Here is a 25,089-nt window from a genome sequence, read left to right on the forward strand (position 1 = left end):
CGAACTTACTCCGAATCTCAAGATATCGCCAATTGTTAAGAAATCATCTGTTTTCTGATTTTTAGAACACTCACCTTGAATATTGTGACAGCAAGATGGAGCATTTATTTACTCTGTTTACAAAGTTTCGTTCGCCGTTGTGTTCCCCTGGTCCTAATTTCCTTTTATAGGAATATTAAAAACACGTTTATTGCTGACTACGAGTATACTTTTAGACTTATTATATCAAGTGCATGCGCACACAAAAATGGCTCAGTAGCAACCGTTTTCATAAACCCAAAACTCTTTTTAAGCTGAGTGACAAAATTTGTCATGAAAATTAAATGATAATCAATTTGCAAGCAGTTATGGAAGAGTGCTATTGAGTAAGTTCATCTTTGTGAAGAGGAAAACGGAGGTTCATTTGAAAAATGCTACCATTGTTATTTAAGTTTGTAGGAAAATTAAAAAAATAAATAAATAATAAATAAAATTGCAAATGTCATTTTTAAATTTGAAAGTGACTTTTCCCACCCACGAACATAAAAATTTACTTTGAATTTTCGAACCCCAAAAATTTTATCGTCAGAAACTTTTTCCTAGTGATGTGTGTGTATATTTTATAAATTTTGTTCTTTTCTTAAGTGGGCCTATCTTTTTAAAAAAGGTCCTCAGTCTCCCCCTCAATCCCCGTATGGCCCTGTACTCCTTTCACATTAACTATAAAACACTGTTTAACCACATAGTCTGTGTGCTTTATAATTTTTAATAATTTTTCTCTTTAGAAAAGTTGTTCGTCAGCTAAAATGGGTTTTACCCATTTTATTTGCTTCTGAATTCTCCAAAAAAGTTAAGTTGACTAAATATATTAATTAAAGCAACTGTTTTCCATGTCAAATCGTCAAACTTTTTAGAAAAAATGAACCATGTATCTTCAAATTTGCTTTAACTTGATAGGTATATTGTTTTAACCTAAAAAAACAGGTTCCAAAAATTTTGGATCAGATTTTCAATTGCTGGCAAATTAACGAACAAATTGTGTTCTCAACATTTTTTATTAAAGTATTTCAAATAACTGGTTTAAAATATTTGGAATAAAACTTCGTATATTTTTAATTTATAAAGTTTGCTAAAAGTTTTTTAAAAGCAAGTTTAAAGAAATCCATATACATAAATATTGGTTTTTATCTTTTTTTAGGTAACAAAATAACTAATGGATGTACAGTCTGATCAAATATTTGAAATTTACTAGAACTCCATTCAATTCCGAAAATTCACAAAACACTAGTTTTGTTGGATTTTTTGTAGATTTTTTGTAGCCTAATCAAATGATTTTTAGAATAAGAAAATATGCAAAAAAAAAAAAAAAAAAAAACAGGAATCAACAATTTAATACATTTTTTGTTTAAAAGTAAAAAATCAAGATTAATTTTAGTTGTACAACATTTTTGTCTGTTTCTCGGATTTGATTTTAAGAGCGTGAGCACGATGGAATTACGTTAAAGTTCACGATCTACTTTTTTGCTTCTTACGATCGGTATTTTTGTTTGTTAATAGAGAAAATTTCTGTAAAATGTTAATCTTACGCATAAACCAAGCAGCCACCGGGAGATAATTCAAGTAAAATTATGAAAATTATGCAATATCTTAAAACCCCTTTTATTTTAGAATATTGAAATTTCAAGCTTTAATGCAAAATCTTTTTTTATTGGCGTGATAAAAAAATTTCATCCTTAAGACAATTTAAAGCACAGATAGTTTTGCTGTTCAACTCACGCGTTACTCACGCGTTACTCACACATTACTCACCCGTAGGTTGTTTGAAAATTGAACCTGTCCAACATGCAGAGATTTATAAAGTACGTTCCCAGTACTTGGATGAATCTTTAAACTACTTTTCCAGTACTTGAATTAAATTGGAAAACATTAAGTTCAGTTATCAGCAAATGCGACAGTTTTAATTTTGTTCTAAAAGTTGAATCCAAGAGCTTTAAAACATGGTAGATATTGTTAATTTTGCCAAATTTTCAAACTTGCTCAAATTAATCAATCAGTGATTTCGAGTGTCTAGTGCAGTAACTCGAAGTTGAAATTTATTACAATAACTTTGAAATATACTAAAGTATTACACGTTATATAGAGGAGGGGCGGGTAGGCCTGGATGGCTGGTTACACCGGCTATTTAACGTAGTTCTAAGAATTAAGACATTTTTGTACCACAAAGTTACGTACCACAAAAATATTCATTAAATAAAGTTGTGGCATATGCAAAATGTGCTCTAATGCACCGAAGCAATCTGTTAGAAGTGCAAAGTACTGTTTATACTATCTGAAGATATATGTACCATCATATTTGATTTATATATTACTGTATCTAATTTGTATGTATAATTATATTTATTATAACTATAATTATATTAATTAATCTTAATTATAATAAATATAGTTAATATAATTTATAATTTTGTTAATTTGAGATCAAATTTAGATTACAATAATTGTTAATAAAAAAATTATTTTTAAAATTTTGTTTACTTAACAGTTATTTGTAAATGTATGATCGGGTGGTACCATAAGGTACAAGGTGAATGATATTAATATGCATTTCAACACATAATGATGTTAGATTATTTCTAAAGCAGTTTTTATAGTTGATCTTTTTTGTTTAATTCTTGTTACATGAGATTGAAAGATCCATATTTATTTATTTATTTATTTATTTATTTACTTATTTATCTATTTATCTATTTATTTATTTATTTATTTATTTATTTATTTATTTATTTATTTATTTATTTATTTGGTGAAATTTGTAAAAAATACCTCTTGTAAAAACTGTTTTATAATTTGTTCATTTTATCGTCTAATTCTTTGCTGTCGTTTTTCATCTTGTATGTTTTATGCTTGCTGTTGTTTTTTATCTTGCACTACGATTTAAACAATTTGCCATTAAAGAAATTGCAATCAAAAGTAATTTGCTGGTTTTAAAATGTGCAACTAAAAGGTTCATATTGAAAAAACTAGTGTTTTTTTAGTTTGTACATTTAAATAGATAAAAAAATAACAGCAAGATATACATACATACATACATACATACATACATACATACATACATACATACATACATACATACATACATACATACATACATACATACATACATACATACATACATACATACATACATACATACATACATACATACATACATACATACATACATACATACATACATACATACATACATACATACATACATACATACATACATACATACATACATACATACATACATACATACATACATACATACATACATACATACATACATACATACATACATACATACATACATACATACATACATACATACATACATACATACATACATACATACATACATACATACATACATACATACATACATACATACATACATACATACATACATACATACATACATACATACATACATACATACATACACAGTGTGTCCAGAAAGTTTATACGATGACAAGTTTTTGATGATGTCGGGTTAACTTTTTGATGATAAAATTGTCAAGACGAAAGATTTTTTTAAAAACCTTTTTTTGTTAATTAGAGTTGAGTTCCTCTGTTTATTGTCACCTTTTTTGTGCAAATGCGACACTTCCTTCTCTTCTATTGATACCAAAAATCAAATAATTGCCGATTTTTATTTTCCCAGGGAACAAATCGGCATAAAGTTTAAACAAATTGCGTTGTTTTTGATTTATTTAATCTACCCGATTTCTGTTTCCTCTAAAAATGATTTCCTCTATAAATATTTTTTATTTATCAATTATATAATACCCTACCAAAAACATATCCTAGCAAAAAAATTTTCATGAAGAAAGATATTTTTTAAATGTTTTTTTAAATAAATAATGCTAAATCTGTCTGGTAAAATTTTGACCAAATGGGCAAGAAAAAAATATCCACTAGAGTTAAATGGCAAATTGTTAGTTTAAATAAACAAGGAAACCAATTTGATGTTAGTACAGTAAAATTAGTGTTTCAGAGGGCCACGTTCGAAATACATAAAAAAAAGTCAGAGATTGCCAAAGGTTCTCATAGGAATGATCTTTAAAGTTAATTGAAAGAGACAAAAATCTCATTTTTCGCTCGGTATAACCAAATTCTAGAAGAAGCATTCGTTTTTTAACCGGAGAAGTTTAATGATTCCTTAAAAAATGTTACAATTGGCAAACAAACACTGAGAAAAGTGTTAATTAATAAAGTCATAGGATCGTATATCACTATTAAAAAACCACTTTTAATGGTAAAAGACCGCCTAAAACAATTGAAACAGTGTCGAGAAAGAATCAACTGGGCTGTTGAAGAACTGTCACATATAATTTTAGTGATGATGCTAATTTTGAGGTACAAAATTGCAAAGGAAAGGTCTATGTTAAAAAATACAAACATGAGAAGCATTCATCTCGCTATAAATACCAAGGATGCAAGGAGGCCGACGCTCGGCTGAAATACGGGAATGTAATTTTCATAAAGTTCCATATCTCAGCAATATATATACTGGAAAAATCAATCAATGAAGCTATAAAGATACTCTAGAAAATTGTTTAAAATAATCGGCTAAATTGTTTTATGGAAGAAGCAAACGTTTGATATTACTGCTGGATGGCACCACAGCTCATTCTACGCATTCAATTCAAGACTGTTTCAATAGCAAACTCTATAAAGTTTATTCTTGGTCGCCGCTCGGTCGCCTGATTTAAATCCTCTTGAGCATGTAAAGAGCTGGACTAACGGAAAACTTGTCAAATACAAAATAACTTCTGTTGAAAATCTTAAACAACAGTTATCATAGATTAGGGCTTGATAATTAGAAATTTTACAACAAAAAATCCACTTTTACTACGAAAAAAGCCCTTTTCTATGCGTTTTGAGTTTTGAGTGCCTTTTTTTAAAAAAACTCCTTTTAAATAAGTTTCTCATAAACTCACCTACGGCTCTAAAAGATGCACATATTTAATGAAAAATGCACATATTTTTTCCTAAATAATATTGGAATCTTTTTTTCTATTCCTTAAAGGGTACTAGGTGCAAGGGCACAGGTTGCGGCAGCGGTTTGCGGAGTTTTTCTTACGACAAAACTTACAAAATGTTAATACCAAAAGTAATTTTTTTTAAAGTCCCATGCCAACTTAAGTCCCATGCCTACTTTAAGATTCAATTAAATCTCTATTTTTTCTATAAGAGGCTCTAGATGTGGGTGGAAGGCCTGGTAAGTACTGATGAAATATTCTCATGATATAAAGTTCTAAACTCTTGTACTCGATGACTTGAGAGACCTGAGACTTGAGTTGCCCTTTTTTCATACTTGTTATTTGTAACGTTCTAAATTGAACAATCAGGTGGATTCAAATCTGAGCTAGAAGGAAAACCAAAAGTCTTTGAGTCAAAGTTAGCCATTTTGTATTTTAAAAACTTTTAGGTATTTATGCCCCTATGGGTCAGAGCTCCATACTGTTGGTACACATAGTTACCATCTGTCAATTTCTTCTTTAGCCATGGTATCACATGCATTTTCAATAGGCTGATGTAAACTTCTGCATTCATTTTTCTTTTCTCTTTAATACAAATGGGTGGAGATTTCTCACTATTTGAAGCAAAAAAACCTAACATCCTTGTTGACTGAGGATGTTTTGTATGGCACACAGAACACTGTCACCTTTCTGAACAATAAATCAATGATTTCTTTGGTATATGACACAATCAACGGTAAATGGCTTCACATCTAAGAAAATTTTGACCATTAACTCAACAAAAGAAGTAGAGAAATTGACAATTGCCCTAACAATCACAATTAGCTATTTACAGAATATAGGAATAAAAAACCTATATTATTTTTAATTTACTAACTTTTAGAATAATGAATAAAGAGTTCTATATATCATTATATAGTAAGAAGAACCTTATATTAAAAACCATTGCATGAGAAACACTTACTTAACCTTACCATCAACTCTTACCCTATCGCAATCAAACACCCCACAGACTCTTAACCTAAACTCCAATCTCCGTAATCCTTCCTTTATACCTCATACCCTCACCTCCCTAACTTTCTCTTACTCTTACTAAGATTGACACAACTGCATCATAAAGAACGTCCTACACAATGCCCCATCCTCTCTCTCATTCCCTGCCCTTCAAACACACACACACACACACACACACACACACACACACACACACACACACACACACACACACGCTAACACATTATCCACATAAATAGCATATAGTAACTGGATTGGTTTAATAGGCTTTAAACTACGTTATTGCTGTCATTAGAGTTGAAGTAAATTTGCTGTTTTAGAACTTGTTGCATTCTTATCGCTAAATGTTGTAATTGTAGTAATTTTCATACGCTACCTTTTTAAAATATGTCAGCATACATAAGACGACTGCTTCTCAATTGTTGGCAATTAGCAATTTTTTTTATGGATAATTTTACATAATTACTAAAGGATAATTTTGCTAACAAGGTAATCTTCACAGCTGCATAAAAACAGAGAAGATGCATTAAATCTTTTCAAAAATTATTTTTATTATTAAATGTTTTCTATCTTTAATTACATTTTAAACAAACTTTTTTCATGTATTATGCAATTGTTTCCATAAACATCCGAAGTTTTAATCTTTAATTCTGATTCTCTAAATATTTATATTAAGTCAGGATAATCATTCTAAACAAACATAGGATGATAATCTTAACATACACAAACATGGTCATTTTCCCGTTTGACATTCTGATCACCATCATCGCGTCATTTTATAGCTATTATTTAAAGAAATCAAATCTGATCAAAAAACGGGCATTTTAAATATTAGTTTTACTTAAAATACATTTTTTTTTTGATGATGAAGATGATGATGATGATGATGATGATGATGATGATGATGATGATGATGATGATGATGATGATGATGATGATGATGATGATGATGATGATGATGATGATGATGATGATGATGATGATGATAGCGACGACGATAACGACGACGATAACGACGACGAAGACAACAATGATGAGGATGATGTGGATGATGAGGATGATTAGGATAATGAGATTTTAGTTTTTTTTCTAAATTTTCTTCTTTCAAGCCTTATTGTTCTATCCTCGTTATCCATTTTAAAAATTTAGTTGCAAATTTTTTTTTTAATTCTAGCGCTAAGTTGAGCGTTTTAACTAATATTAAACTTTGGTGCAAACAAACATCGTTTAAGAAAAATTATATGACTGCAGGATAATACAATTAACAAATGAAAGTTGCTATCCTTCTATTTTTATTGCTTAGTTATCATATAGATGAATTCTATTAAACATGTTGCAAAAACGTTTCTGTGCCGATTTAGTTTATATTACAAATATTTGTATTCAGTCCAAACAACAACAGTCTCATCAGTTTAATGTCTCATTTTGCACCAAAATTTTATTGACCTGCTCACTTTTTACTGAGAATGTTTAAACAGTTTACAATTTTTTGACAACGGGTTATTTTCCGGATTAAAAAAGCTATTTGTTAAATATCCTTAAGGTTGGTTTTACATTTGATCAAAACAGCTACTTTCATAGAAGATAAAATAACAAAATTTTGGCAACGACCTCGAGAAGGTTTTGTATCGTGGCTTGAGTTTTTTTTATGAGTGTTTCTAAAGGGAATCAGAATAACCTTTACAATTAGACACATCAATTTATGGTGGAATATGTGAACACATCAGGTGTTCTTAGCTCTAACTTGATGCTCGTTTAATTTGTGAATCAATAGAAAGCTTTTTTTTTGTTTGTTTCTAAGAAACAAGAACATCAAAAACATCAGAATAACGACAATAACAACAACAGTAAAACACAGGATGACTACAAAAGTAAAAACAATCAACAGCATTTAGCGATAAGAATGCAACAAATTTGAAAACAACAGATTTACTTCAACTCTAATGACAGCGATAATATAGTTTAAAGTCTATTAAACCAATCACAGAGTCAGGATTCAATTGATTTGCCACAATACTTGTAAGGAGTTTTTTTCGCTTCACTTTTAAGTGCTTTGTTTAAAAAAATAGCATCTTTTTAGATTCTATACTGACTTTGTTTGCAGTTCTTTTAAAAGCTTTTACTTGCATCGTTTAGAGTGAATCATTCTTTTGTTACTTATTTTAAAAAAATTATACTTAATTAGCCGGTCCTTGCGGAGTCATTTGTGGCATTTTTAGGATAAATTTGATTGAGGATTTCTCTTGTTTATTCAATGTCAATTTACCTTATAAATAATACACATATAATAAATTACAGAAATAAAAATATGATATTGTTATAAATACATGAGGCGATTTTGGAGAATATAGTTCTTCAGTATTTTGTTCTGCTATTGGAAAAATCGACATACTTTCTACGATTAGTTGAAATGTTCAAAGAAAAGCCGCTATTTCTATGTTTACACTAAGCATACTTTCAAATAATCTCATATCTATGCTTATGATAATCTCTGATCACCAGTTATATCCAACAGCTTAATTCAGCACAAGGATTTACTGCATAAATGCAAATGCATTTTATTAGTTCGTTTATTTGTTTGAAAGATGAGTTTTATGTTAAGCCTCATTGGCACTTGCATTTACTTTTAAGTACATGTTTATTTTTCTGTTACATTTTTGTTACTTTTTTTTTTCTGTTACATTTTTTCAAATGAACATCGAGCTCAATTGAACGTCTCGCGAAAAGATTTCTTAGAATCATATTGAAATTATTTGATTGTGTAATCTTGTTAAAGAATTATGTAATGTAGTTATGCAGTTATGTAATGTGTAAGTACATATGTAATTAAGTAATTATGCAATTTAATTAAATAATTATGCAATCTATTAAGTAATTTTTAATTTTTACACTGCCAATTTCTTTTATAAATTTCATTTTATATTTGGATGCTTTTTTAAAATAGGTCAAAGTTACTCTTTGTAAGAGCACCCATAAAATATTCAATAATATGGAGTACTTTTTTATTTCTTTTAGATTACTTAATAAAAAAGATAAAAAATCATCAACAAATCAAAAAACTTTATCCGGGGGAAAAAGAGGACTTCTTTAAATAAATGGCTAGTATATTTTAGTTCTACAGGCCTGCTGGGCATGAAGTTGCTTTTTTTTTTTTTTTTTTTTACATTTCCAGTTTTTTACAGCTTATAAGCAAGTTTTAATTATGTTTTGGCCGCTATTGAAACAAAATTACTGGCTAAAAATGTTTTTTTCGTGTGAATTACAATTCTTAATAACTCTTTCTTTGGTTTAATTTTAGTTCTGACTTTAGTGCACCTGGCAATTATGACCGTGGGTAAGTAAATTTCTTTTCAAATGTTGTATTACCGTCATGCCTTGCAACGTTCTGCAATTTAAAAACCTAAACATTAACTTTTAATGCATACGTTGATTCCGTGTTTTAATCAGTTTGGCGCTGCGTTGATTCCGTGTTTTGAACAGTTTGGCGCTGCGTTAAACGCCTAGTTTTAAAAAAATTCAACTTAATGACACTTTTGCCGGATCCCATGAACGTGATTTTGAAGTAAATTGTAATTTTTGATACTTTAGTTTGGGAAAAATAAATAAATCTAAATCCTATGATAGATTTTATTTTTAAAATTTTACAACCTTTTTACTTTTGAGTTTTAATTGCACGCAAAATATTGGCAATCAACACGTACGAACTTTCACATAAAAAGATTGATTCGCACAAAGGCCTGCGTCATAAAACAAATAGTATCTGTATGTTGCTTTTTAGTTATATGATACGATACCAGACTATAACATGGTAGAATTGGTCTATCAAATTTTTAAATTGTAAACGAGACTAAGTTACCGTATATACTCGAGTTGATCCGCATTTTTTTTTTAAAAATGTATAAACTCTTAGTTTTAGTTGCACACAACATTCTGATTTCTTTAATTCTAAAAAATTCCGGGTTTTACACGAGCATATACGAAAACAAAATTCTGAAAACTAGTCAGTTGTGAAAAAGTATTGGTAAAGTAACGTTATATATCGCTTCGTCTCGCATCGTTTCGTCTCGTATCGTATTGTTTTAAATTGAGTTTTTTAGTTCTCGTTATCTATCATTTAAACGAAGATCAATATCACCTTGTTTCGGTATCGAAATAACAAAATTCTGAGACAAAAATAAGCAGTTCAAGTAAAAAAATTAGTTTCTAAGCAATAAGTATGCCACCGAACACTCAATGTATCTGTTGTTTTTTTTAGCTCAACATAGCGCCTGATTTTATTTTAAATTAAAATTTACACAGAATGTTTCGCAGTATCCGTAATATTGAGAAATAGTAGAGAAAATTTAAAATTATACAATTATAATGAGATTCAATTATTTGGTCATTAAATACGTATTAATCAGATGGAGAAGAATTTCAAATAATTTTCGTGACAGTGATTTTCAAAATTCCACACAATTTACATTCTAAGTTTTTCTTCTAGTTTTAGAAGGAAATTTTCTACATGTGCCCCCTTGCAAGTTTTAATGTTGCAAGCTGTTAAGTTTGTTGATCTATATATATATATATATATATATACTTTAGTGTGTATTGCCATAGCAGCCGAGAGAAATTTCGGACCCCGGGGAAGTTTTCTTAAGGGGCCCTCATTATGATCAATTATATACCCAGGACCAAAAGAAGCGGGCGCTGGTCATTAAAAATTAAAATTAAAAGTTAATTAACTCTTTTAAAAGTCAAAACTATTTAGCTCTTTTGAAAATTACTTTGAAAAGTTGTTTGTAGCTACACGGGGCACCGGGAATCTTCCCCGTCCACCCACCCCCACCCCCCTCTCGGCGGCCATGTGTTTTGCCATAACTATTGATTCAACATTTGTTCCTTAAAATAATAATTCTATCCTTAAAATATATTTTGTTTAGGTAAGCAATATGAAAGTACAGTAAAAGAAATCGCAAGTTATGAAGAAAAATATGATATTTTGGAAGAGTTAGGGAAGTAAGTTCTTTAAGATAAAGCTATAATACACACACACACACACACACACACACACACACACACACACACACACACACACACACACACACACACACACATACACACACACACACACACACACATATATATATATATATAAATATATATATATATATATATATATATATATATATATATATATATATATATATATATATATATATATATATATATATATATATATATATATCCATTTTTCGTTAGGGGTTCCTTTGGTACGGTAAAAAAATGCCGAAACAAAGAAACTGGAATTCTGGTTGCTGCTAAGTTTGTCCGTAAGACAACAAAATCTAAAAAAGAAGTTGAAAATGAAACCGAGGTGATGAAAAAACTGGACCATAAACACCTTGTTAAATTATACGATGCCTTCGAGACAAGACGTCAACTTATTATCGTTATGGAGTTAGTGAATGGTAAAGAGCTCTTTCAAAAATGCGTTCAAGAGGAAGTTCAGCTGACTGAAAAGCAGGTTGCTCGATACATGAGACAAATACTCGAAGGTGTTAACCATATGCACGAAAGAAATATTGTCCATTTGGACCTTAAGGTGAGTAAAGCGATTAGTTTTCTAATTAAAAGTGAGTAAGCTTTAAGGATTTATTCACCATGTTAAATAGCTTTTGATCAAAGGTTTTATCAGCATCATCAATCCCATCATGCATGAGCATAAACTTAATAGTAAACCTACTTTCCGTTCTCATTAAGCTGTAAATTATTGATTTTCAAAAATACAAAAAAAGCAAATGAACTTGAATAAAATTTTCAGTTGTTAAAATAGGTATTTATAATCCAAAATCTTTTGCATTCGGCTAAAAAAATTCATATATTTTTTCTTTTTTCAACTTATTATTAACATTAAATGATAAAAAGATTTTTTTATAACCGTTCGCAAAACACTCTTAAAGTGTGGTCATAAATAAGTGTGAATGTTAATGACGCAGCATGTTTGTATTTTACAATTTAATAGTTTTCTTTATTTAGCCGGAAAACGTTCTTGTCTCGTGCGACAATTCTCCTATGGACGTTGATGAAATCAAAATTATTGATTTTGGTTTTTCAAGAGAGCTAAAACCAGATGAACAGCAGAGAGTAATCTGTGGAACTGCTGAATTTATTGGTATTTAAAATAAATAAGTTAAATTTAAAAGTTAACCTCAAATAAGTTATTAACAAGAACGTATAACTTATTTTTCTAGCTCCAGAAGTAATATCATTCGAACCCATTACACTGAAAACGGACATTTGGTCCATCGGGGTAATTACTTATGTCTTGCTAAGTGGTCTTTCTCCGTTTCTTGGCGACGACGACAATGAAACCTACCGAAATGTCACAGCTGGAGAGTATAACTATGTCGACGAAGATAATATTTTTGACACTGTTTCAGACGAAGCCAAAAATTTTATCGATTGCTGTTTACAATACAAACCTTGGTATACTATAATATTTGGCTAGTAATTAAGTAAATCAAAAACTGCATAGAGTAAATACATCACTCATAATTCAATTATTCAACTTAATTGATCTCAGATAAAACTCCGAATATTTACTTTAGCAACCGAATGTCAGTAGAAGAAGCGCTCAACCATAAATGGATAAAAAAGGTAAGGAGTATTTATTTTTTTTGTTACTCGCAGAAAAGTACTACTTATCGTTCAACCAATCATAATGAGCCATTGTAAACCAATCATCATAAACTAATCATCAACGCTTGAAAACCAATCATCTAACTTTTGATTGATGTGAAAGACAATTATATTATGTTTTTAAGCAAGCCGGTGTGGATAGTAAAGTCATTTTGGATAATAAAGAAAACTTAAACCAATTCCTAAATCGTCGAAGATGGCAGGTAACATAGAGTTTTCATTATGAAAGAACTTTTTTTTAAAAAGTTTCATTTTATTATTTTACTCGACGCTGGTTTTTATTTCCAAATCACTTGAATCACTGCTTTATTTTTTAAATCACTTGAACCACTGTAAAATCAAATACGTTGAATTAAAAATATTTATTTTAGAGGATTTTTAACACTGTAAAGGCCGCTGGTAGATTTTATGCGTTACTTAAATCCATCCCGGCAAATTATGAATATACCGACTGTGATAATTCTAACCAAAATGAAAACGATGAAACAGATATCTCGATTGTTATTGATGATGTCCCTGATCTCTTAGACCCAAACGTTGTAAACGATTCGGCAATTTTTTGCACTCCGTCGTTTAGAGATTGTGTTGAGGAATATAAAAAAATTATATTAGACGATATTGTGCCTCGTAAGACTTTTGAAGATGGGAAAACGGTAGGACATGAGTTAGTATTCGAATGCAAGAGAGCTATTGTAGAAGCAGAGGACGACATCAACAACAACCTTGCATTAAATAGATTAGACGTAAAAGATGCCGATAATCAAGCCGAAGAAAAAAATCCTTCTTCGGAAATAAAAAATGTTTGCGAGGAAAATGTCAGCATGCTTACTTCAAGTAATGACGCCGATCATTGCGTAAGAATAATTACGAGAGAAGAAAGACACGAAAGAAGAAAAAATTTAGGAAAAGAAGAAAATTTTCAGTTGACACCTCAACGAAAGCGACTTTCACAACGACTGTCTGTAAGCGATTGCGAGTCTATAAAAGAAGAAGACGACGAAGATCAATTGACTATCAGCATTAAAAATAGGCAAGGCGTTGCATCAGACAAAGGAGCCGTAAATGTGCAAACAGATGAAAATAATAAGCATCAAGATCGTCTTAAAAAATTCACTTTACCAAATCCAATAAAAAATGAGCAAGAAATTAAAAAAGAACCCACGCAATTGGCTGTTAAAAAAAGAACCGCGCAAGCAACACCAAAAAAAGAAGCCGCGCAAATAACACTAAAAAAGAGCGGAGTAGGAAAACACAAAGATTTAACTGCTGAAAAACTTAACATTGAAAAAATAAATCCACTAAAGTCTGAAAATATAAAAAAGACTAACTTTGGGGGCACATGTAGGAAATCCTTTTCGGAACTGGTAGGGAGAAGTTTAAACAAGTCAAAGCTTTTTCATGAGCTTGAAAAACCTAAATTAAACTATGTCAAAGACACAGACTCAATTCCTTCGAATGGAGGAAGCATTAAACACAAAATCGCTCTCTTTCAAAAAAACTGAAACCAAAAGCTTGAATGTTTGAATTAAAAAGCTTTGATGCAACAGTGTAAGTTGATGCAACATTATAAGTTAAACATATTGGTAAATTTGTAATTGTAAATATTTAAATATTGAGGTAATTTTAACAAGATTTTCTGATTTTTAATCACGTGATATAAAACACGTGATCTGAAATCATGTAATCACGTGATCTGAAACAAACCCAGTATAACTCTTCCCAAGTATACCACAATTTTGCCTTTAATTCTGGTCAATGACAAATGTCATTGACCAGAATTAAAGGCAAAATTGGGAAGTTCGCGGTTATCAAAATTTCAAAAGAACGCCTGTCGAAAAACAGCTGAAGTTTTTTCATTTGAGTTGTTATTTATTTTTCCTCTGACTTTTTGCATCATCTTAATGACTTTCGAAAAGTAGACAATCGACCCATTATGAAGAATGTAAATGTAAACAACAATGCATTTATATCTATATAACCATTTAACCATCCAAATCACCAGCAAACAATATGACGATATGCACATCAGCAAACGATAATGACGCTATTGGAAAAAATGTTTAATAATACGACAGGGGAGTTAGAGCAGGGGAGGAAGGAGACAGAATAGGGAAACGTATTAGATGGAAAGAAGAGAAAAAAAAGATAAGGGGGCGGGGAAACAAAGATGAATATGTAGGATTCAGGGAAATACATGCGAATACAAGAGATGTTTATGAGAATAGGTTAGAGAAAAGAGAAAATGAGAGGAACCGTATTATTTTTTTTATAGTTTAAGAACTGGTGATTTTTAAACGTATCTAACGCAGATCGTGGTTTTAAAATTAAATCAAGAGCACTACAATTATATAGAAACTTAAGGAATCCTCAAATCTTTAACACACCACACACCCAACACCCAGCAAATAACACCCAAGTACTAAAAATGAAAATTATGCAGTAAATAATGATATAATTTAACACCTCAAAGTGCATTATACTTCAGTGTAGTTATCAGCGCGAAAGCAAGAAAGAAAACTCAATAACAATCTGGCCGAGATGTCTGCTACTCTATCTGTTATTCCTCAGACTACTATTCCAGAAAAAAAAAAAAAAAACTCTGAAAATGTTTGCCAAATTTAAAAAAAAAGAATTGAAATTTTGTAGGGAAGATTTTTTTGAAATTTTGTAGGGAAGATCATTTACTTAAATTTTTAAAAATGAAAAATAAGATCTTTATGAAAAGATCTTTATGTTCATCTGATCCAGTTATTTCATTCTATAAAGAAATTTCATTTATGTTATATTATATTTATATTATATTCATTTATTGCTGAAACAGTTTTTGAAGTTCATAAAACTTATTTTTCTTTTTATATAGATTTTCCTTTTTTTTTTTTCTTTTTTTTTTTCTTTAGATAAATGTCCACTATAGGGGCTTGGTAACTATTGATTTTTGATTTTTTGGCGTAATAAGATTCTTCTGGATAAATTTTTATATCAATCTTATAGAAAGACATGTGATGTTCATTAGTCTGACATGTCTGGAATATCTCTCTATATTGCATGATTAACACGAGGTAAGTTGTAAATTGTAGTAGCAGCTTTCTGGTAGGCCTCAAACACCCGCTATTTCAGAACAGGGTTTTTAAAACAAAGCGTCATTAAAGCCGTTTGTGCTGAAGAAATTGCACAAACGGCATTGATGAATTCCGATCAATATTTTTTAATATTGCTGGGAATTTGTTAAATATTGTTAAATATTGCAGGGAATTCATCAATAAGACTGATTAAGAACACTCAATTAGACAGTAAGACTGATTTAGAACACTCAAATGATTCTTGTCTTCTGAAGAAAACAAGAATCATTTAAGTGTTCTGAATCAGTCTTTTGAAAACAAAGGTTAGACATTGAAAACCAGGCCTCCGCTCACATTTCACGCCATTCACGGCGTGATCCAGCTAATTAAAGAGTTAACAGGGCTATTCAGCTTCCCTAAAAATGGTATCATTCAGTGGACTAGTTTGAAAACTTATGAGTTAGGCGTAATAAGGCTAGAAAGATTTTTTGGCATAACCCTTGATTCATCGTACCTGTATCTGGAAAAAAGACGAGCAATCATAAACCTCAAAAAACCCTTCGTTGCTACTAGCACCCCGCTTTGCAGCTGCCTCCGCAAATTGAATGCTGGTATATCTAATACTGAGTATTTTTATCGAGTATTGATATTTATTAGAATATTAGAATATTTGATCTTTTATTGTATATTTTCTTCCCGAAGTAACAATAGCGCTCAAGTTTGCTAAAACCAGAGTTCCATGGTCAAGTCTTATAAAAACCGCACAGTTTTAAAAACACTGTTTTCAAATAAGAAAAAAAAACTTCGTAGTAAAATTAAAATTTCCTGATTTTCATCTACGTGAGTCTTTAATTTTCTCTAGACGTTTTTTTGTATTCAAGATTTCGAAACGTATTAGAGTTTCATTAGCGAAACACGTGACAGTGACGTTTGAAAAACGCAGATAATTAATTTTTGTTACTTTTTTAGCAATGAAATATATGGGAAAAAGGTGAGAAAATACATTAATTTAGATGTTGCGTGCAAAAAATGATGTAAAAAATTGGGACGTTAAAAATAATTTCGATGATAAGTTGAGGTTTACGTTTAACAAGAAAATAAATAAAAATAAATAAATAAAGTAAATAAAATGAATAAATAAAGTAAGTAAAATAGATAAAATAAATAAAAATAAATAAATAAAGTAAATAAAATAAATAAAATAGATAAAATAAATAAAAATAAATAAAGTAAATAAAATAGATAAAATAAATAAAAATAAATAAAGTAAATAAAATAAAATAAGTTAATCAAATAAATAGATCAGATAAATAAATTAAATAGATAAATTAAATAAAAAGTAAATAAATAAATAAAAAAAGATAATAAATTTTGAAATAGCTGCACAGCCGTAAACTAAATGAAAACAAGTTGTTTTAAGTATTTTTAAAAAGATGAAAAAAACTTACACTTCAATACAATTGCTCAGATAAACTTCAGTTTAAAATGGGACCCCTCGAGGAAAACTCAATTTTTGTAAATAAAAATTTGATGCAAATGTGATATTTAGTAAAAAGACGTTGCCTCAATTTAGTAAACAGATTTATTGGTGATATTTTCTATTCAACACAGGATGCTATTAATCTATTCACAGAAATTTACAATAAATAAATAAAAAAATTACAATAAATAAACTAAATTTATTAAAGTTCCATAAACAAATTAATGCATTGATTTTCAAATTTCCAATCACCGCATTGACGCAAACATCCCCAAAAAAACGTGTTTATTTTTACCCAGATGTACCACAGTGATTTTGATAATCACAAGATGTATCACAAACTACTATGGATCTCAAAGATAAATGAATGCATAACAAACACTTACGGTACTGCTAACAAAGTAAAAAATTTGAGGTTGAGTTACGCATATACAAACACGCAGCACCATAACTGCCTAAGAAAGACAAATCCCAGATGCACTCTGGGAGACAACTAAGAGGTCTTAAGTTTAACCTATAGTTAGCCAGTTATCTCACTAAAAAACCTCGAACGATAATAAGAACTTACTTAGATTACATCAAATTTACACTGAAAACAGTGAATACCCTGAATACCGTAAAACGCGTTACCCTATGTCTATGGCTGAAGATGTTCGCGTTTAAAATTGTGTGCTGCAAAAAATATTTCACCAAATCAAATTTAACTCGGGTGTTATCAATAAAAACAAACAAAAGAATCACAAATAATACTAAGCAGCAGTTCAAACGAAATTTGCTCAAAAAGATAAGCGTCCGATACCACCGTCTAAACATTTTTGCGTATCCTTAAAACCACAAATATGTAAACAACTTAGTCGCTTACCCAACAATTTTTAACTTTTACGTTTTTATCGACGCTGACGTCATACTGGAGTTGAAAAAAGTGAAAACTATAAAAATTGTAAACCTGGAAATACAATGATTTTTTAAAGAAAAATTTTACTGACCTCATTTGGTTTTTACTGACCAAATAATGTCCGTAATTTTTTTTATTTTTTTATAAATTACAGTTTAATTCCGATAACTCGAACACCTATTAACTCGAACTTTTATTATCTCGAACAATTTTCTTTGGTCTCTTGAAAACTCAATGGTGGAAAAAACTTCGCTAAAACCGAACATTCGTTAAGTCGAACCATTTAATTGGTTCCTCGAAGGTTCGACCGGGATTTAACTGTATCACTGTATTTACAGGTTTACAATATCTATAGCTAATCTTAAGCTGAAAGTGAAAACCTACAACATTTATGGTTGATAACGAAATCCACTGTACTTTTTTTTCAAAAACACAAAACAAATAAAAAGCTACCCGAGCAGGACCATTCCTAAGAAAAGAACTTTTAAAGATTTTTAAAAAAGAACTTCAAATTTCGTCTATTGACAAGTAAAACTCATTAAGTGACGTTACAGCTAATTTGAGATAATCAAGTTTAAGTTGGTTAACTTTATTAAAATTCCATTTATCAAGATATCAATGTGATGTTTTTTATTAATAAAATAAATAAGTTTAGTTATATATTATTAACAATATTTATTTCATAAATGTTGTTGGTATTTGGGCATCATAGTGTATAAAAGTCAATTTCCCATAAAACTGTACTTAATGAGTTTTACTTGTCAACCGACGATTTAAACTCTCGTAAGGAGAAATTAACCTTGCTTACTATACAAACAAATCGGTTTTTATACCAAACTTAGTTAACCAGTTGTTTCAGATGCTTTTTTAAGAATATATTTAGAGCATAAACGTGAAAAACAATTCGTGTTGATTTCTCCGATAAATGAACTTAAACAAGTCTGACTCCAAATTTAGAATTAAATGAAAGCAAGTGCGTGTACCTTACTTGGCTTTACTTACTAGGCTTCGCTTTCCATTTTTTTCTGTTTCGTCTTTATGCAAACACAAAAAGATGGAAAAGAAAAACCAATAAGCGAAGCCCAGAAGCACAATAAACGCGTATAAGTACAAACCAAAGGAATTAAAAAGAGAAAGATCGAATATTCATAAAACATACTAAAATAACGAAATTAAATTAAAAATGGAATACGCTGTTAAAGAAAAAAAAAAAAATGTACCAAAAATTTTATTTGGGATATTTTTATAAAGTCCACTTTTATCATAAACGATTCTCGTTTTCTTCAAAACCAGCAGAACAAAAAAATGATTGAAAAAAAAATTAATAAACATACACAAAAAAATAAAACTCAATGAACGACTCGAGCGGAAGATGAAATGTCCCACAAACAAACCTTTAAACCCGTTCTGTCTAATCAATGACTTTGAGCAATCTCATACCTCAATCTCAGTTTCTCACCACCAACAAAAACCATTAAAACCAATACTCCAAAGAGAACAACAATTTTCTAATTACTAAACCACTAAACCTACAGCAAGTTGAATATGCACAAACAATTGAGTGAAACTTTTAAGCGATTTATTATTGAACATTACGCGTACACCTTAAAGGTGACATAAAATATTGACTTTTTGTTAGATTTCTTTTGACAATTAAATACAAATATTTAATTTCACAATTCTTTTTAATGACCGGAGCTGTTTTTTTTTTTTCTCAAAAGTTTCTGAACAAAATAATTAAACTGATAATTATTTTATCGTTTTGATAGATAAATATAAAACATATAGCAATACAATAAAAAAAAAAAATTATACAAATTCTTTTTATAACTCTACAATAATAAATAGAAACGCTGCTGTTCATCAATCATTCATTCAGTTATACTAATATAAGGTTAAAAACAAATTAACAAAAAAGATAAATACATTTAAAATGATAAGAATTAAAAAGATAAGAATTAACTTGTAAGTTTTTTAGCCTTAAGAATTGACGTTTAATCATTTTTTTTTCTTTTGAAATGGAAATAAGGACAAATGTTATTATTTACGTTCAAAAAGTTTAAAAACAGACTTTAAAGGTTCTTGCCTAATGGTTTCTTCATTCCTCAATTAAGTCTGAAACTTTATATTCACATTTGCGAATGGATATTTGAAATATGCCACACAGCAATCACACTCCTTCGCAGAGAATTCAAAATGATCATTACAAACAACTGTTTGAGTTTTAGTTACTTTTGTTTTAGCTGTTGTTTCTTAAATAATGTAAATAAAAGTAAAAATAATAACAATTATTATTTCAACTAAATAAACTAAAAATTTAAGAAACTTAATTATTAAAAGTGTTAAATCAATTAAAACCATCCTTAAGTTATTTTAAAGTACCATTAAAACTAAAAAACATTTTTTGCATCCAATATTAGCTTATCATACAACTGTTTTTTATTTTCACTAACTACAAGAACATTTGTTCAAATAGCTGGCTCCGGTTATTTCAGGTGGCTGAACTAGATTCAACCTATGTTTTTTTTCAAACTGTTAGTAAATGGAAACCTTATCCACAAACTATGCGGAGAAGAGTCAGCTTATCTCTATAACCCCACGCCTATGAATTGGCTGAATGACGTCGCACCGAAAATAACGCTAAAGAAAAATCACATGCGCACGCATATTAATAAAAGTTTAGACCATTTAAAAAATTCATCTGGAGAGTTCTTCATCAAGCTTAGTGAGACAAAATAATCGTTTCAGTTTAAAATTTAATATTACTGAGAATTAAGTGACATTATAACCAAACAAATTTTGTTACCAAGATTTTTGAGAATATTATTTTATTATAAAAGTAGCTTGATGTATTATTATCCACATAATTTAAGTACAAATAACAAGTGGCATAAAGGTATTTGAAATGAGATTGATATAGGAAATGTTTATGATTTTTTATCAGCTGCAGCTGGCGAAAAGGAATTGAGGGTAGTGAAAGTACAGGTACAGTTCTAAGTATTAGAAATTTAACATATTATATATTTAGATGCAAATGCAATGCAGGCTGTGTTGCTAAGCTAATAATACATCTGGATACAATGTCTCTTTTAAAGCTCTTCTATTTAGTTGAAAAAGTTTAAGTAATTTATTGTTAAGATTTATTACTCTTTGTCTGTTAGTTAAAAAATGTATGATGTATAGCTTTACTAATCATGTATGGAAAATAATATTATATGCTATATATTGTTAGTATAAATGTATATCAATTTTACAATAACCTTTAACAACCTTTCTATTTTAGTCATGATAAAATTACCTATGCCATGATAAGTTAAAAGATTTTAACTTTAAAATATGAGACTACAAGTGCATAAAACTTCTTCAGTTTCTAATACTTAATGTAATTTTTTAGATGATTATTTTTAATTTTCTATAAAATTCTTAACCTTAATTGTCTGAAAATAATGCAGATAACAGTGATGGAATGCATTTTAATTAGCAGCTGTTTGTTTAAATGCAACCCCTCACCTGCTTAAAGTGCTTTAATAACATCTTTATTGAGGGCAAAATGTTGATATTGTGCAGATATTATTTATACTTGTTTACACTAAAGAAATTCTTTTTGAATTTTATGTAAAGTAAAAATAAAACAATTTTATAATCTTGAACCTTACAAAAAGCATAAAGTTAACCAGATTAGTCTAAAGGTTTCCATTTTGATTTTTTTTCAATCACTAATAGTCTTTTTTATAGTTTTTTTTCAGTCTCGGCCAGTGGAATAATTAAAGTACATATGCTTATCAAACATTAAAAAAATTATACTAATAGGTAGTTCGATGAAAAAAGTCTTTCATGTATTTCATTCTCAATAACAGTCTTAAAAACCTGACTAAGTATGATAAATAGGTTGGTTCCAGGTTTTAGAAATTTTTGTTTGAATATATCAACTACAGTTTGAAAAGTTTATTTTTGTAATTTCTCTCTCTCTCGATCTCTCACTCTCTCTCTCACTCACTCTCTCACTCACTCTCTCACTCACTCTCTCACTCACTCTCTCTCTCTCACTCTCTCTCTCTCTCTCACTCTCTCTCTCTCTCTAAAAGATTATAATCTTTTAAATCATTTTATGAGCTGATGATGCTGGTAACCAGCAAATATTTCTTATAATAAATTATTATTTGTATTAAGAGAATTCATATTATCTAATGTTTTCTTATTAATATAACACTTTTATACATAATGTCAACAATCAAGTCATGTATATATGCATATGTATGTATATCGATATGTAAATGGATCATATAAAAAGAAGTATCAAATAACAGTTTATGCATTTAAAATTTATTTCACTTTAAAATAAATATTTTAAAGATCTTTAAAAATGTTAACAAGCAACTTTATTAATCAGGTAAACAGGGGCGTTTTATTTAAAGAAAATTAAAGAGACCTGTAAATCACCACTTATCAAAACATGGCTAACAAAAAGCCCAACCATCGTGTTAACTTTAATTTAAAATTCTTACCTTAAAATAGGTTAAATTAATTCTTTAGTCAATAAACGTGATCAGGAACATTGAAAATAATGCAGTTGAACTGCACAATTGTAATAGTCTTGGCAAATTCTAGCTAAGACTATTGCTCTCAATATTAGGTGACTTACATTAGGCGAATATTAGGCAAATTATTAGGCGACTTTCAATCATAACTGTGCGATTGAAACAAATGTTGCTGAGTTTTTAGCTCCGCTATAGAAAGTTAAACTTTTTTGCCATCACTAGCAGTTGCACGATTAGTCAATTTATTACCACATAAACAGACCCAGTTGTGTTTGTAATAACGCTTCTGTGTTACAGACTCGTTGCTACAACTCCTGCAGTCATAGTGGACGAACATGTTGTTCTATTATTTTATGTTATACTGATAAATGGAAGATATTGAAGCAGTTCTATTTAAAAAGCAATTTAAAGTTTACTGTTTACTTTGAGTATGCAAACGTGTCAATTTTATGGACTTCTATGGTATGAAGTTAACAATAAACCGGTGATATGCGTTTGTCACTACATATCGTAAAAAGCTTTCGCGAACGTTCGATCCTTAAAATTTAAAATTCACAGGTACGATCTTTTAAAACGATTCGTAGAAAAGTAATTTCACAAGTGGTGTACGTCGGAATTATTTTCTAGAATTTAGCGTCATGATTTGATAGAAAATTTTTATAATCGCGTTGTAAATTTTTCGGTTTTTATTAAATTTTACCCTAGCTCTTTTTTATTTAGTATTTTTGGGTAATAAGATTTTAGCTAGTAGCAGAAAAAAAAATTTCAATCTTATAAGTAACTACCGTGGTGTGACCTAACAAAGTCCTATGCTTTAAGAAAGTCCTAATTTAAGAAATGACAAATTTCGTATACATAAAATAAACATTTAGAGAAAAAAATTTAGTTATTTTATCTAACTAGATATCTAGTTAAAACAACAGAGTTATTTTCCGCAAATGTTTCTTTTACATATACGAAATTTGTCAATTTTTAATTTAGGACTTTCTTAAAGCATAGGACTTTGTTAGGTCACACCACGGTAAGTAACTTTGAAAACTTTTGCTGCTTCAATCACTTAAAAATTTTAATTGACCAGGAAGTTCATTTTTCATCAAGTTTTGAAACACTTTAAGTTGAATTTCTCAGAGATCTTAACTTAACCCTTAAATGCATGATTTTTTTAATAGCACAATAGAAAAAATCATATTCATGTATTGATAACTTAAACTAATCTTAAAAACGTTGTATATGTGTTAAATAAATGTTGCATTTCTGCAACTCTATGCATTTAAGGGTTAATCGGAGAAACTTAATTTACTCCAAAAAAAAAAAAAAAAAAACGCAACGAGGTAATCGATGCGAGTTTCAGTAAACCAGTAAACTGAGGGTGTTTGTGTACAGAGTTTACTCAGCAGTCTGACACTTATGAAAATATATTTCTAATTTTTTCTCTCTAATTTTATAGTTTCTTCCCTTTTATTCTTTTATAAATAAAAATCAAAGTTTTTTTTTTTATCAATTAATTTTTTTTTGGCGCAAAACGTAAAGATTTTTGCGGAAAATGTAAAGGAGTTAAAACTATTTTAACTACTTCAAATGCCTTTTTTAAGCAGCACTTGTTTCAATAGAATAGACAAAATAGCTTTTTAAAATAGTTTTCAGATTTTCTAATTTTTACAAAATTAGAGTCAGATTTTTTATTTGTATTTAGAAATGTAACCGCTATTAAGAATAATTCTGATAACTAGTTCATAGGTTATAATGCACTTACATTTTGCCAGCCTTTTGTACGTTTAATGTTTAAGAGCCTATAAAGTCCCAATCTTGTGTTAAAACTGCGCCATTAAATGCAGTGTGATGAAAACAGAATTCAAAAAAGTAAATAGTAAAATTGACTATTGATGCTCAAGTTGTAAAAATAAGTTTTTAAAGGCGAGGCTGATGATAGAATTCGACATTGCAAGTTTTAAAAAATAATAACTCTAAAAATGTTCAATGTTCTGCAAGTTTTAAAAAATAATAACTCTAAAAATGTTCAGAGGGAGGAAAGAGAATATCAGACGGTCTTTGGCGGTTTTTAGACATACTCTTCTTGGATTTTGATCTATTGTTCAAATTAGTTCATAGTGATTCGGTGAACCGTAAATTTTAGTAATTGAATTATGGATCCAAAAAAAAATGCTAGGAGACTTTAATTCATAGTGATGAATTTTATTGAAATGTAAGTCCCATATAATGAATCGATCATATGATTTGGAATCACACAGAGATACCCTTCACAACAAACTCAACACATGTCAAAAGCATAAGTAGCAACAACAACAGCAAAAAAGATAATGAGAGAATCTTTTTTGTTCTCTGAAGACTTGGTTGTATTCTTTGCTTAAGTCGACATTTTAATTTGATCTTTAAAACTCAGTCGCTAGATGATTTA

General features: G+C 29.4%; 1 protein-coding gene across 2 annotated transcripts; it reads left to right on the forward strand.

Moving 5' to 3' along the window:
• Window positions 1–7,492: 7,492 nt before the first annotated feature.
• Window positions 7,493–14,331, forward strand: LOC149884309 (uncharacterized). Of its 2 annotated transcripts, none has more exons than XM_090097914.1 (10): window positions 7,493–8,039; window positions 9,036–9,118; window positions 9,319–9,354; window positions 10,943–11,018; window positions 11,262–11,604; window positions 12,039–12,174; window positions 12,254–12,488; window positions 12,611–12,659; window positions 12,827–12,904; window positions 13,073–14,331. In XM_090097914.1, the coding sequence occupies exons 3-10, from the start codon at window positions 9,345–9,347 to the stop codon at window positions 14,201–14,203; spliced, it is 2,058 nt and encodes a 685-aa protein (XP_089954040.1). In that variant the 5' UTR covers window positions 7,493–8,039; window positions 9,036–9,118; window positions 9,319–9,344; the 3' UTR covers window positions 14,204–14,331. The 2 variants fall into 2 exon arrangements, with proteins under 2 accessions (XP_089954040.1, XP_089954041.1); XM_090097915.1 differs by having other exon boundaries at window positions 7,818–8,830.
• The last annotated feature ends 10,758 nt before the right edge of the window (window positions 14,332–25,089 follow it).

The sequence above is a fragment of the Hydra viridissima genome, unplaced genomic scaffold (genome assembly GCF_058129835.1).
Source record: "Hydra viridissima isolate aposymbiotic clone 2 unplaced genomic scaffold, HvirCarnegie_v1 scaffold_9, whole genome shotgun sequence".
Lineage (NCBI taxonomy): Eukaryota > Metazoa > Cnidaria > Hydrozoa > Anthoathecata > Hydridae > Hydra > Hydra viridissima.